The 15,300-nt window shown below is 39.2% G+C and overlaps 1 protein-coding gene across 3 annotated transcripts in view; it reads left to right on the forward strand.

Moving 5' to 3' along the window:
* The window catches only part of TMCC1 (transmembrane and coiled-coil domain family 1), a 114,510-nt gene that overhangs the window by 16,923 nt on the left and 82,287 nt on the right, over positions 1 to 15,300 (forward strand). Inside the window, exons 2-3 of one of the 3 annotated variants that reach the window (XM_081852904.1) lie at positions 1,130 to 1,186; positions 5,479 to 6,192. In XM_081852904.1, coding sequence (XP_081709030.1) covers positions 5,644 to 6,192 — 549 coding nt within the window. In that variant the 5' untranslated portion in view covers positions 1,130 to 1,186; positions 5,479 to 5,643. Of the gene's footprint in view, positions 1 to 1,129; positions 1,187 to 5,478; positions 6,193 to 12,649; positions 12,767 to 15,300 lie in introns of those variants that run through there. The other 2 variants (XM_081852905.1, XM_081852908.1) reach the window with 2 other exon arrangements.

Genomic DNA, 15,300 nt, shown 5'->3' on the forward strand with positions numbered 1-15,300 from the left:
CCATCTCTCAATATTTATATACATGGAAACATCCACAAGTTTTGAGGTTGGAAAGAGTTTGATTCTAAGTTGTTCATTCACGTAAAGGAAAAAGTGATTCCTGCCAATTCTTCCATCTCCAGGCCTCCTACATCATATTCTGCACCATTCCCAAGGTTTCCTAAACAGGAGCAATCTTTCATTTTCAGGGGGTATAGGGAGCTGCGGAAGATGGGAAATCCTTGTTCCATGTATGTGGACTGTGTTTCATTCATGGGAGGAAAATTAGGATTCAAGCCAAAATGCAAGAATCTGAATTGGAGATCCCTGTGTAAGAGGTGCTTTGCCATATGCTGCTTCAATTACTTCTTGCTGATTAAAATTTGTATATGGGATAGTTGTGTGCCTTCCAATTTTTGATGCTTTTATGCAAGAATTTGAAGTTTAACCCTTCAGCTTGATGGGCCTCCTCTTCGATTTGAATTCTCTTTTCCTGCTCTGGTATTTGTTAATGCTAAAAATAATAAATTGTAGTGGGGACTCCAATGAAGTCTGTGCAGAAGTGCTCACATAATGGGGCCTGCTTCCTCTCTAGTCTCCCCCCATGTGCCTATAAAATCTGCTCTGAGGGACCCACAGCAGCTGATTTAGGTAGGAGAAGGGGAAGTCCTACTGCTTTAGAAGCAGTCTTCTCATGTAACTTTGGTGGTTTTTTTTGTAAAAAACTGAAAATTAAAAAAATAACAATTAAAGAATGAAAGGTATCTTATTTATTTTTCGCAGAAAAGCCTTTCAGTGAAGCTTAATCCACTGTTGCAAACCTATCCCTGAATAGCTTTGAGCATGTGGAAAGTTCAGCTTGCAAATATTCAAGAGTTTTCACTGACTGTGGCAAATTCCCAGCAAGTTCTTTGTCTGCAGAGACAGAATAGGGGCATGGCTGTGTAAGCTGAAGTTTAGCAGAATGTGCAGGTGCACAGAAGTCATCACATTTTTCTACTCCTCCTTTGTTGCCTATTAGTAATGCTGAGACCAACCATAACTAGGGGCATATTATTACAGTGTTGGACTTAAAATAACCTCAGTAAGTCACATTCCCTTGATGTGTATGCTTATTTTCTAAGTTTTGTCTAACTTTTTCTCCCCCAAGCTGCTGTTTGACAGAGGAGCCCCACCAGCCAGTCATGTTTAAGGATAAGTGGTGGAGGTAAGTACCTTTTCCTCCCTATATTTAAGTAGTGTCTTGGCATCTGAGTTGCAATAGCTGTGTTAAGTCTCACCTGAAAGGATGCTAGAATAGTTCTGTAATGTTTGTAAATACACATGTCCACTGAGTGTATATATGGTGTTTTGCAGCTTGTTTCATCTTCTGCATTAGGTAGCACTTTTGCTGTTTTTTTTTTCTAAAACCGGTAAAATAAAATTGGAGACTTGGCCATCGCCATAGTAGAATATTTCAGAGCAATATAGTGAACATACAGAAATATTTTTTATGGAGAATTTCAAGGGTAAGGGGTAAACCAGCAAATGTTAGGGAGCATGAGTAAAGTTCTGACCACACACAGTAGAAAGAAATAGGAAAAAATTGGCTTTAGTTGCCACTTGGTTCATTAACCACAAATGCAGTGCATTTTCTGACAACATGTAAGTGACTCTTGAAATAGCTGCATAGTGAGATCCCCATAGGCAAAGCATTGAATGACAAGGGCTGTTGGATTAGCTGCAGAATCTATGCAGTCTTCTCTAGCAGGATGGAATTTCACAAAACTCTAATCTGTGGTACTACAGGGAGGTCTTTAGCTACAGTATAACAGTCAGTCACACTATGCATATATGATTACCACCAAGCCAATAAAATATTAATCTAGGTTATCTTTGGCCTATCTGCAGTCCATTCTCATTAGCAAATGTTTATCAGATTAAAACATTTCCCCAGAATCATGGGGGACAAAATCTGCCTGATTTTGAGGAGTCTGTTCAGCCTGAAGTAATCTGACTCAACAGGGTTTTGAACTTTTTTTGTTATTACTAACCATTCTACCTCTGGCATTCTCCATAGATAATGCAGTTCCCCTGGGTAGTTTGATGGCTAATTCCACAAATTGGAGTGAGCCTGTAGATGTTATACCATAGGAATAGGTATACCATAGGAATGTAATCCCATTCTTTGAATGTTTCAGATGTATGATATAGTTTAACTTTAATGCATGTGTGTGATCCACTTTAATTGCAACAATTCTGAGTTTCTGTGCAGTTATTCATCCTATTGTATCCACCTTATAATGGATTGGGGGTACTAGGCATATCTAGCTTGGAGTTGTGAATTTTATAGAGAAACTTCCTTTTAAGAATTGGAGGTCATTTCTATCCAAATAAATGGGATGAAATTCTGTATCTGGAATCATTTTTCTTTCTATGTATCACATGACTGTGGTCACATTCAGATTATCTAATATTGGCTTTATAAGGCAAGATATGCATGAGCTTCAGACACTCTCAGCTGCTTTGCTCCTCCCTTTGGATAAGCAGCGAAACAAGTCAGGAAGCTGCAGCTAACCATGACATCCTATTGTATCTGATATGAGAACTAGTTGTTTATTAGATTTATATAACAGCCCTTCAGTAAATATTCCCATGATGGCTTTCAACAATTTGGGTCCAGGATACCCCAAGGATCACCCTGAACTCTTATATTCTAGTTACAGGTAGGTAGCCGTGTTGGTCTGCCATAGTCAAAACAAAATAAAAAAATTCCTTCCAGTAGCACCTTAGAGTCCAACTAAGTTTGTTATTGGTATGAGCTTTCGTGTGCATGCACTTCAGGTGTATCTGAAGAAGTGTGCATGCACACGAAAGCTCATACCAATAACAAACTTAGTTGGTCTCTAAGGTGCTGCTGGAAGGAATTTTTTTATTTTGTTCCTTATATTCTAGCTCAGTCACTGAGATCATCTGCAGAAACTCATTTAGTTGTTCCCTGCGTTGGTGAGGCTTCTTTGGCAACAATGAGAAACAGAACCTTCAGTTTCATTGGCCCAGTCCTGTGGAATACCCTATCAATAGAGACATACAGTGGGCGCCTTCTGTGCCAACTTTTAAACACATGCTTAAAACTTTTCTATTCCACCAGGTCTATGCAGGCAATTAAGAGTACATCCCCCACAATGGTCTGTTGATGTTGGTTTTTAACTTTTTATGACTTTATTGTGTGGTTTTATGTTTTTATAATGTTGTAAACCACTGTGATATATTTTCATGACACAGTTGTATATAAATGTTTTTATAAATAAATAAAAACATCAAACACAATTTACAGTAATAGGTAATATCCAATAATAATACTGCAAAAAAGCTTCATTGCGCAGAGGCAACATAGAATAATTTACTGTACAGCCTCAATTTAAAATGCACGGAAAAAAGATAAAGAAGGTGTCAGGCGTAGCTCTCTGGGAAGTCTGTTTCATAGCTGATATGCTATTAATAAAAAACCACATCTCCTTAGTTGCCCTCTGCCTCATTTCATTGGTGGAGGCACCTAGGGAAGGGTTTCTGAAGAGAATTTTAAGGTGCAGGTAGGCATACAAAGGAGGACGTGATCTTTTCAAGTAACCTGCTCTTAGGACTTTGCAGGTTAAAACAGGAACTTTAAATTGGGTCAGGAAATATACTGGAAGCAAATAATGGTTAATGCCAAACAAGCCAGGATGCAAAAGCCGACTTCAAACTATGGTTTCATATCCTGACTTGTTTGGATGCCAATACCCATATTTTCCAGTTTGGACGTCCCATTAAATACTTTCTGGTCTGTTTGCTTACTCACCTGAAAGGAGGAATGGTGCTGTTGCATGTGGATTCCTGACACTTGTGCATAACTTCTTATTATGCCATAATTTGTCTTTTGTCCGTGGAGAAATAAGATTATTGTGATTTAAACTGTTACCACAGAAAAGCATATAAAAGCAGGCCATAAGAACTGCTGACTTATTCCTAGCTATATACATCACAGAAATATACTACTATGCATCAATAGGATAGTATATATTTATATAAACTAATGGTGGGAATTAATATTGGAGGCATTTGTTGTATCTTTAAGTTTTCAAATGTGTACGATGCCCCTGCTTATTTTTTGTTGGGTAAAATAGTGGTAGCCCAATTTTCAGTCTATTAACAGAACTTGCAACATGTTGCATCACAATGGTAGAATTTGGGATGGCTTTATTTCCAGTGGGTCACTATATTGTGCAGTGTCTGAGAAGGGTAGCAAAGGTGCTAGAGTTTTTGTACAGACAATATTTGCTTGCTTTTGCAGGATATCTCAATTGGTAGAGCATTAAACTCTTAATCCCAGGGTCATGGGTTCAAGTATTAGGACTGGCAAAACAGACTTCCAAACTGGATCCTAGATGTGTCCTGATCATCATAATGGCTCTTAATATGTTCTGTTGGATGTTTTCTCCAGTCTAAACATCATATATCTCTATCAACTTCTCTCAAAATTCATGCAGGATCTGCCAAGACTGAGCTTCATTTGTATGGTCCATTTTATCATCTTACACAGCTTATGCATGTGATTCGCACTTAATCACAACAAGCGTATTACAAGGCTGTTCAGTTATTGTTAACTTTATTAATGCTCCCTTTCGTAATATTCAAGTTGCTTTGAGTTCACTTGCTTACTTCCTCATCTACCTGCCTGTAGTGTGACATAATTATAGCTGTTTGCCTTTTCCACTTACCCGAAGCAATATACCTGAAGGAGCAGGTTGTGTTATTTAATATTTTGTTGGAAGCTGCCCAGAGTGGCTGGGGAAACCCAGCCAGATGGGTGGGGTATAAATAATAAATTATTATTATTATTATTATCTGTTCCTGTGAGTCTGAACAAGACCCACTTTTAATGCTGCTGCCATTCTGCTGCTCACGTCTACAAGAACCAGTCATTTTAGACATTTGAGATTCCTAAGAGAGCCTTTGCTAATGGCCTTTGGTACTTACAAAATATTTTAGCGCTGGCAATGTGGAATCTGGTCCCTGCTTCTGGTCCTTGCCTGAAAGTAGATATTTTGCTTTTTTCCATTTTTTTTAGTTTGTAATAACATAAAATTTATTAGAAATATAGAGCAATGTGTTGAGTTACATTGCCTTTCCTTAATACCATGGTGATAAGCTTCCAAATCCAGCCTCATGTAGCACAACGCATATTAAAATTGGGGTATGCTTGTTACGGCTCTGACAAAATCTTCCTTGCCTTCCAGTATACCAGCTCTGCTGGTAGGGAGGTATAGTTTCTATATTTAATATAGCATTTGGTTTTGGAATATTTTTTCATAAGCTTTGTGTTCCACCTGCAGTGGAAATGCACTTAATCTCCATGGTAAAAAAAAAAAGCTTGAAAAGTTTAGGATTGAGAAGAGAGTAAACTAGCTGCATGTTTTTTCATTGTGAATAACCTTAATCTGTGCATGATGTGTAACCCTAGTTTTTTTGTTTTAACAGTAGATAAGCATGAGACCACCGCGGCACAGCTGCATGTGTATTCACTCTTGAAGCAATTGCACACTTTATTGGCTGACAATCTTGGCATTTTTCAGCAAAAACAAATTTTAAGGGCACAGAACATCTTTGTCTGACTTGTCAAATAAACTTGCTTGGTGTCGTCTGATGGAGCCTTCTGGTAGTGAACAACTCTATGATGATCCTGACCTTGGAGGAAAGTCTCAAGATCCAGAGACCAAAAGGCAGCATGAATCGGAGCAAAAGCTATCCAAAATTACCCACAATGCCTTGGAGAATATTAATGTGATTGGTCAAGGGTTGAAGCATCTCTTCCAGCATCAACGTAGGAGGTCCTCAGTGTCTCCCCATGATGTTCAGCAAGCTCAGGTTGATTTGGAGCTTGAAACGGAATTGGAAAATCAAAGCACATGTGCTGAAATTGATGGTGTCTCTACCCACCCTACAGCTCTGAACAGAGTTCTACAACAAATCAGAGTGCCACCTAAAATGAAGAGAGGAACAAGCTTGCATAGCAGACGGGGCAAGGCAGAGCCTCCAAAGGGAAGCCCCCAAATCAACAGGAAGTCACTCCAGGATATTCATTCAGGCCGGCCCAGATCCTCATCAACTACTGATGCCCCTACTAATATGTCTGTGCTGGAGATGGCCTCTCCTATCTGTCTAGCTGGTGAAGAGGTTGCATCAGCAGATCGGGTGAGTTCTGTTTATAGCAAAGTGTATTTTCTTGTTGGATGCTGAAGCATTTCTTTGAAAAAATCTGAGCATTGAATATAGTAGCAAGGGCAATAAGTGTGTGTGTGTGTGTGTGTGTGTGTCTATATGTATATTTCCTTGAAAGCCATGCACCTGAGTAAAGAAGAACATAGTGTAATGTTCTTGCTGCACTGGTAATAAGAGAAGATGGCTGCAAACCAGCTCTCTAATGCAACAGCTTGTTGGCAATAAAGAATAGTAGATGCTGACTTACCTTTTTATTTTTGGAAGTTGTTTAGCTTGTGGAAGTAGCAGAATCTCCCAAGTAGACCGCTTTGCACATAATAATTGATTTTTTCCCTTCAGTAAGTCCAGCATTGGATTAAATTTAAGCTGTAAGGATCTGTATGGCCAAGAGGTAAATGGTAGTATGCAATTCCAACTGTGCAAGTTGCTGCTGTATATAATGTTCTTTATAGTGTGCTTTTTATTGTATTTTATGTTGAAAACTTTTAATAACATTTGATTGGAAAAAAATGTATTGAGCCATATTGAAGCTTACTGTTTCATTAGATAAACTTGGTTCTGGGTATGAAATATTTTGGTCTGCAGTATAGAAGGTATGCAGAAATCTCTATGTGACAGTTCTTTTCTGAGGGAGAGGGCAGGGAGTGGTGGTTCTATGTCTTCCTGAAATTGAGGAATGGAACTGTTAGCCCCAAAGTCAGTGCAGTCATGTCTGTGTTTCCCAATTAATTCCATTTGGTTTAATTAATGAGCAGTGCTTCCTGTTCAGATATCTAATGAAAAGTTACAAAAGGATATGGTGGAAACTTGTAACATGGCAGTGGCTATCACAGCAGGAGACATTGCGCAAGTAAAACAGCAGACTGAGTGAGGTGATGAGGCATGGAAGCTTGTGGGTGCATTGATATGGGGATCATCAGTGCTCTTCAACATAGGTGGACGAAGCAGAACTGAAGAAACAGGAAATTAAGCTAATGAATTTAGGAGAGAAGAAGCAAGTGTGTTGCAGTTGGGACAAGGACAGGTTGGAGTGGAACAGACTCTTAAAGCATGGACTCATAGTTTCTGATCTGTTGTGTGTATTATATGGAAGTGTACTAATTCCAAGTTAACTTGTGTGTGTGGAGGTTTTCTTTATGCATGCATAGATGAGATGGAACACATCTCTTCAGTAAAAGAAGGTCACTGTGAGACAGTAATTATGAACATCAGCCTTGCTTGGCAAGGTAAAGATACTCTGCTCTGTGTTTTGCACACCTTTTTATGAATCATGAAAGTATGGACATTAGCATTTCCTTGAGTTGCTCTTGTGGAGTGGAGAGGACTGAAACAAAGTCTTATTTTTAAGCATATCTACAACCCAAAAGTAGGCACCCCTCCTCACCACTTTTTAGTAGCAAAACAAGACTTTAACTGCTAACATTTTGTAAAGGTGGTTGGTTTTGATTGTGAAGAGAATATAAATAAAAAGGCCTGGTCCAGCCAATGAAGGAAACCAGATTTTCTTCCCCCACTCCATGCTTATGATGTCAGCCAAACATGCCACCAGGAAACACTTTCCCCTCCCGTTCCCTCAACAATAAAAAAGGGCCCAGTCTTGCCCATGAAAAAAAACAGGTTCCCTGCCGTCCTTCCCACCAGTCAAACGTGTTTTGGGGATAGTTTGCCACCACTCTCATTGAAATGTGTGTTTGGGTGTTCAAGTGTGTGGCAATGATGAACGTAGAAATTAAACAATGAACTCACATAGATACATTGCTGATTACAAAGACTGGTAGGCTGGCTGGCTAGCCATAGAAAAGAAGAAAGGCTTGTGCTTGTGGCTGCTTTAATCTTGTGCTTACAAATGGAAGAAAAAGTACCTCAGCCTCAGAAAAGAGCATCCAGTAACATGCACCTGGTTGGCTCAGATTGAAATGCTTTCTTCTGATTGGTTGGGAAGGCTCTTCATAGTTCTTGCCTAATGCTATGAAACAAGAACAGACTGTATCCAAATGTGATACTACATTATATTGCATATGAATGATAAGGAACATAAGAGATTGGGCTACAGCTTGGGGGGAGGGGCTTGGGGTTAGGATGGGCAGTGCTCCACTTGTACTAAGTGAAGAACTTCCATTGATCCCTAACTAACATGAAAACACCTATTTAAAAAGGCAGATTAATATGTGACTCAAACATCTCTAGGAGCAGCCCCAGGAAAGAAGCATCATCATTATTATTATTATTATTATTATTATTATTATTATTATTATTATTATGGGGGGGGAGGAATCCCCATCAGCTTCTCTGCCCATGTGTAGCTAGTGGTAATGGGATCACTGTCTTTTATAGCACTGTTACAGTACAGTCATATCTTGGTTCTCGAACGCCTTGTGACTCGAATGTTTTGGTGAGTGTTCTGGTTTGCAAACGTTTTTTGGAAGCTGAAAGTCCGATGCAGCTTCTGCGGCTTCCGATTGAGTGCAGGAAGCTCCTGCAGCCAATCGGAAGCTGCCCCTTGGTTTTCGAATGTTTTCGAAAGTCCAGTGGACTTCCAGAACAAATTCCGTTTGAGAACCAAGCTACAACTGTATATCTAAAGCAGAATATGCTCATAAGGTATCTCATCTAATCTTGTAGTTTTAGTTTTGTCTTCTGGGAAACAAATCAGAGTCTATAGGAAACTTTGTTCCTATGTGTCTTGTTATATTTTATGAACTATAGTGGCATCATCAAATTCATGAAGAGCTAGGTGTAGTCTTGTATTGTCCAAGACAAAAGTTGATTCTGTCCTTCCAAAGACATTATGGCAAACTAGTTAGTAGCAGAGTGTTGAGTGGATTTTGGCCAAGTGAGACATTCCTCACTGTATATTGTGTAAGTAAAGAAATGCTTCACATTAAATTCTGTCCCCTCCCCCTCAAAATGCAGCTCCATAAAACTTAGTGTGCTAACACAGAAATACTTTTTTAAAAATAAAATAAAAATCAAAACCCACACATCAATATGGAACAAAGATAATTTTGCAAGCTTTAGACAGAACCCATCTTGGTAGCCATTTAAAATAAGAATCATAAAAAGAATAGAAAAAGACATTTTGCATTCTTTCTTTATTGACAGTGACATAACTATGTCATGCTATCTTAATTCAGCACAGTAAAGAGTTCTAAACAATTGTGGTATAAGATAGAACCGAGCAGTATTCATAGAATCATAGAATTATAAAGTTGGACGGGACCACAAAGGGCATCTAGTCCAGGCTTCCTCAAATTCGGACCTCCAGTTGTTTTGAGACTACAATTCCCATTATTCCTGACCACTGGTCCTGCTAGCTAGGGATCATGGGAGTTGTAGGCCAAAAACCTCTGGAGGGCCGAGGTTGAGGAAACCTGCTAGTCCAACCACCTGCAATACAGGAATCTTTCGCTCAGTGTGGGGCTCAAATCCACAACCCTGAAGTAAGATTATCCTGCTGTACCAACTGAGCTTGAAGTGTTTGAAATGCATTTGAATTTCAGATAAAACTTATTCTTATCAAAAATACATATCAAATTGTAGGTGGCTGTTCTCACACTATCTTTAATGTTTTATGGAAAATATGAGATATTTTCTGTGTTGTTCATTGTGTTTTCTGTTTTATGCACTAGCATACATATGAAACCAGTGTTCATTATTGATGCTCGGTACAGTTATACGGTGGAACTTGAAGACCATGAACCATTGACTTTGAGCAAACAACACCAGTTCCGGAAAGTTTGATCAGTTACCTTTAAACTAACCTGGATTTGAGACGGATTTCAGCAGATTAACTGCATTCTATTCCAGCAACAGCAAGAGTCCTGTGGTCCTGTAAATTTAACTGATTTGTACTAATTAAAGCTTGATAAGCACCAGAGAGTTAAACTTTTACCCTAATTGTTATAATTCACTTACTCTTGCTTACAAAGCTTTGTGCAGCAGTAAACTGATTTGCAGCACAATCCTGCACAACTACTCAAATGTAAATCCTGTTGAGTTGAATGGGACTTACAACCCAATATATTTATATTGGGTTGCAGCCATAGGGTGATGCCAAGCTGTAGTCATACTTGGAGCAGACCCTTGAAATCAGTGGACTTATTGATCTCTATGTATTCGGAGTATGGTTAATGTTGGCTGTTATCTGTAGCATTTAACGTTTGAAAAGACAGTATGCTAGGTGATCATGAAAACGGCATTTTAAAGAAATAAAGCCAAAGTGACTCATACAAGAAGTGCCAAAGTGACTCATTCAAGTAGTGTTGCACATAATTGGTGCTAGCAGTCTACAGGAAGGAGCTATGCTCTCTATGCTTACCCTTCTGCTGGTTCAACTGGAATGTCATCTTTAGGAAGCTTATATCTGACAACAGCTGGTCAAGGCACATTAATGAAAGAGAACTTGCTGTCTCCTTTCCATGGTGTCTGTGGTGTGGCTGGCTGTTAAACAGTGTAGTGGCAAAGGAAGAACCACGTGGCAGGTTTTCTGATTGGAACAATTGAAGGGCCTTGATCTCGTGGTGGTTGTTCTACGAGTTCCAGAGTGATTCCTTTGGTAATCTAAAATGATGCCATTAGTGCTTATAGCATGTCTCTTCCCTGTATGTGTGTGTAGTATGAATTAATATAAAACTCCCCTATATTCAGTTCTTTGTTTATGTAACACCTAAAATGACATCACCACCACCACCATTATTACTATTATTATTATTATTAATAATAATAATAATAATAATAATATACCACCCTATACTTGGAGGTTTAAAGGGGCACTGATCGCCTCCCTGGCCAGCCAGCTGTTCCCTTCTTGCTGGTTTATATCAGCCAAGAAGGGCAAGGGTCTAGAGTGCAAGTGGTCACCCTGACTAATCTGAGCACCTTATCCACATCTTTGAGTCTTACCAACTGAAACTCATCCAACACAACAGGACTAGACAGTGCTCTGGATACCCCATGAGATTTATCTGCTATAACAGCAGAGTCAAGGTCTTAGTGGATGCAAGCGATTTTATCCTCAAAATGCTTTGCAAACAAGTCATAGCAAGCTACTTTTGGTTCTATCACCTCCTTTGGACCATCCTGTAAAAGGCCCCATACAACCTTGAAAAGCGCTGCCAGGTGCCATAATGAGGATGCAATGGAGGCAGCAAAGTATGCCTTCTTTGCTGCTTTCACTGCCACTAGGTAGGCTCGATAATGAGCCCTTACCATTCAGTTGCATTCATTCGGATCTTTCTTCTTGTGTTCAAGCCATCTCCCAGCTTGTTTTCTCACCCTAAGCTCTGGAGTATACTGGGTGGGGGGGTCAAACGGCTTCACGAAGTGGGAGAGGGAGCTTGCTTACTCTCCCCACCCTTAGTGAGGCCTTCTTAATACTTTTATTTTCTGTTACATACTTCAGTTTACTGTTTACCAGATCCTTGAACAAGCCAGAAGTGTTCTGAGACTTCTTGATTGGGAACCATAAGCCCAAACGTCTGTGCTTGATTTTATGGAGCTTGTTGACCTAAATTAGGGGTCAGCAAACTTTTTTAGCAGGGGGCCAGTCCACTGTCCCTCAGACCTTTTGAGGGGCCGGACTATTTTTTTGGGGGGGGGGGAATGAACAAATTCCTATGCCCCACAAATAATCCAGAGATGCGTTTCTACTCATGTAAAAACACGCTGATTCCCAGACCGTCCACGGGCCGCATTGAGAAGGCAATTGGGCTGCATCTGGCCCACGGGCCTTAGGTTGCCTACCCCTGAGTTAAGCAATCTGAATTTCTTTTGCTTTTAAGCACAAAGGACTTAAAAGATGGAATACTGTGTCAAAAACTGTCATAACCAGTTACAAATAATCCAGAGAAAGCACACATTCTACTCGTGTAAAAACACGCTGATTCCTGGACCATCTGCGCGACAGATTTAGAAGTCAATTGAGCTGGATCCGGCCCCCGGGCCTTAGTTTGCCTACCTATGACCTAGATGTTGTATTGTCCAAGTATAATGGATGTATTTGTTGTACAGGTGGTTTTTAAACACAAAAATTATAAAATGATGTTCCTCATAGGAGATGGTGGTCACTTTAAAAGAGGGACAGTTATATGGAATTCTTTTGTAGAATAAGAATTCTGCAGACCAGTTTCTGGAGATTCTTTTAGTTGTGATGGAAAAAAAGAGAGCTCTAACTTCCAAATTACTTGTATTCTGGTGAGGTTAAACTACGGGAAGCTTGATAAGCAATCTTAATTATTAAAACTTGCATGATGGATTTTACTAGTTCTTGAAAGGACACTGGGCATGGGCAGTGTGCTGCAGAACAGGCCTGTTTGGTCAATTGAACCCCAAAGCAATGAGTGCGTGCTATTTCTTATCCCTGCTCCTTAGAGGTTTATTAGACTTCCTTATTGCCTATAGAAGAAGCGAGAAGAATCAAAGTCTAGAGCATGAGTCTGAAAAGTTTAAATGGCCAATCTCTGTTGGTATAGTGATGAATTGAAACACTAATGAAACTAATAGAAGAATCATGGAAGAAGATCGGGATAGCCAAGGATCAGAGAGTGATGTAAGTTAAGAGAATATTTAAAAATTTCTGTGTTAAAGTGCTTCTTTCTTTCTTTCTTTCTTTCTTTCTTTCTTTCTTTCTTTCAATAATTTTTTATTAACCGACCAATCACATCAAATCAAACCAAATTACATAAATTCCAAATTACACAGCCGAATTTTTGTTGGGGGTACCCATATTTCAAGTTCCGAAGGGATCCAATCAACTTCTTGCTTCTTACTGCTGTTTTAATGTCCACAAATCTAACCTTATGATGTTCACAGTACTATCCAGTCCTTTCTTATTATTTTTCCACATCTCTTGTTGTTATTTTCATATATTTTTCCTTTCTCTTTGTGACCTCTGATAGTCACCGCAAGCTGGTTAGAACAGTTTGTAATCCTGCGTGGATATTATTTTTTTATTCAGTAGCCATATCCAGACATTTTCCATATAACATCACTTCCATACATCAAAACAGTCTTAGCGTCATTAATCTTCACCAATCTGCCTCCTTTCTCAGAACCTCAGAGGAGATTCACTAGGAATGCAGTCTAAAAACAAGTCCATTCTTCCTCCCAGCTATAAATCCTTTGGCAAGATGGCGACTCTGAATTAATTGCTGTGCCATTCCAAAAGCTCTTATTGCTTTTCGGTCTCCATAAAGCATACTTTTGGTTAAAGTTTATCTCCACACAGACCTTAATCATCCTGCTTGGGTCAGTTCAACCAATGGTTCTAATGAGGAGGGGTTCTTGTAAATCACATAGAAGGAAAGTAAAAAAGGTTCCCCTCTTTCTTTCTTTCTTTCTTTCTTTCTTTCTTTCTTTCTTTCTTTCTTTCAAATCAAGCTTTAAAGGTGTCTATTACAAATTACCTGAGCCTATCTGGTGTTTGACTCACATTATCTGCTCTTGAGTGGCTACCATGCCCGCGAATTCCATACAGTTCTGTAAAAAAACCCAAAAAAACATAGCACTGTGTGTGTTTCTCTGTGTATACGTATGTGTATAATAGATATATGCAGTGCTTTTTTCCTTAAAAAAATGTTTAGGGGTACTCTCATTTTCCTGCTCATATTGAAATACTGCCCCTCAATGAGGCCAAACTTAGGTTCACAAAATGTTTAGGGGTATGCGTACCCCTGGGTCCCCCCAGAAAAAAAGCACTGGATATATCCCTGTAATAGTGAATGTGGGCAGTACAAAGCTTCAGATTTTTCAAATCAGAATTTGGAGTAGATATCTTGGTTAATAAGAGTTCATTTTATTTAAAATGCCCAAATGAAGTGTTGTTGCCTTGTACAGAGATAGGATTGCATTGTTGTGTGTTGGAGCAAGATAAGAAATGTTTAGATGGCAGTAAGTGGGCTAATTGCATATTGATAAGGCAGTCTCAGAACTGCAAGATTGCATTACAAGCTGACATAAATCTCTGTCTTTGCATTGTGCAAAGAGACCTTGTCTATACTAGGCACTATTACTGGATCAGTGAATATAGGACGTAAAAGTATGGGCTATTAGGAACAACATGCAATAGTTGAGGTGTGTGTGGGTAGACTTTCTATATTCTTTCTTGCCAATAAACAAATAGGCCCACAGTAGGAAATATTTCAGACTCTGAGCTATTTAGCCAGTTAAGAATTCAAGTGTAGCTCCATGGTCAAAAGGTAAATGCCTGCACACATGACAAATGCACTCAGAGGTATAATGTTCTCTGATGTGCTGGCGAGGCCAAGGTTTTTATTAGTGTGCAGTTGGAAACAAAATGTGCATTTGGGGGGGAAATTGTGCAGTTGGAAAGCTGATAATACGCGGCTGGGAAAGGGGGTGGTGGTTAGACACATTAGGCATATGCGTTTATAAAGCACTTAAATTACAGGCAAAATCAGGGGCAGCATGTACGCAAATTATATAAAGGTGGATTGTGCTCAGTATCCATACTTAAACTGTCCAACCATATTGAAACACCTCCTTCTTTGGGGCTGGTATTTCCTTTTCTGTACATTCGTCTCTGGGAAGATTACCAGTATGCTTTGCTGTATTTGTATCCTTGTATTCTTTTTTGTGCCTGCTAAGTTGCTGAACTAAGGCAGATTGATAAATGAATCATCACTGTATTGTAGATAGGAACTATGGACTCCTGTGGAGAAACTGCCACTCATGCAGAGTGTAAGCAAGAAGTAAAGCATGTTCAGCCTCCCCCCCCCCTCTTCTTCTTCTTTAAAGTGTGGAGTGACTGGTGAGGAATTTGTTCAGTTGGAAAATCGTTTAAAAAACAAAACAAAAAAAACCTAGGCTAGACCTCAACTTGTACCAGAACTTGGCTTCAGAACCAATTTCAGTTGTTAGCTATAGTGTTTGTGGAGGGGGCAGAGAGAGAAGTGGGAGAAGTCATGCAGCTGTGCATATATAACATTTGTTTTCAACACAAACTAAAACACTTCTGTTTCAGCAAGTATACCCAATCATTTAATTTTATTATGTATACTTTTTCTTAAAGTTTGTGACTTATATGTCTATTTGGAAAAATATTTGAAAGCTGTGGCTTTTCTT

The sequence above is a fragment of the Podarcis erhardii genome (genome assembly GCF_964252035.2).
Source record: "Podarcis erhardii genome assembly, chromosome: 2".
Classification (NCBI taxonomy): Eukaryota; Metazoa; Chordata; class Lepidosauria; order Squamata; family Lacertidae; genus Podarcis; species Podarcis erhardii.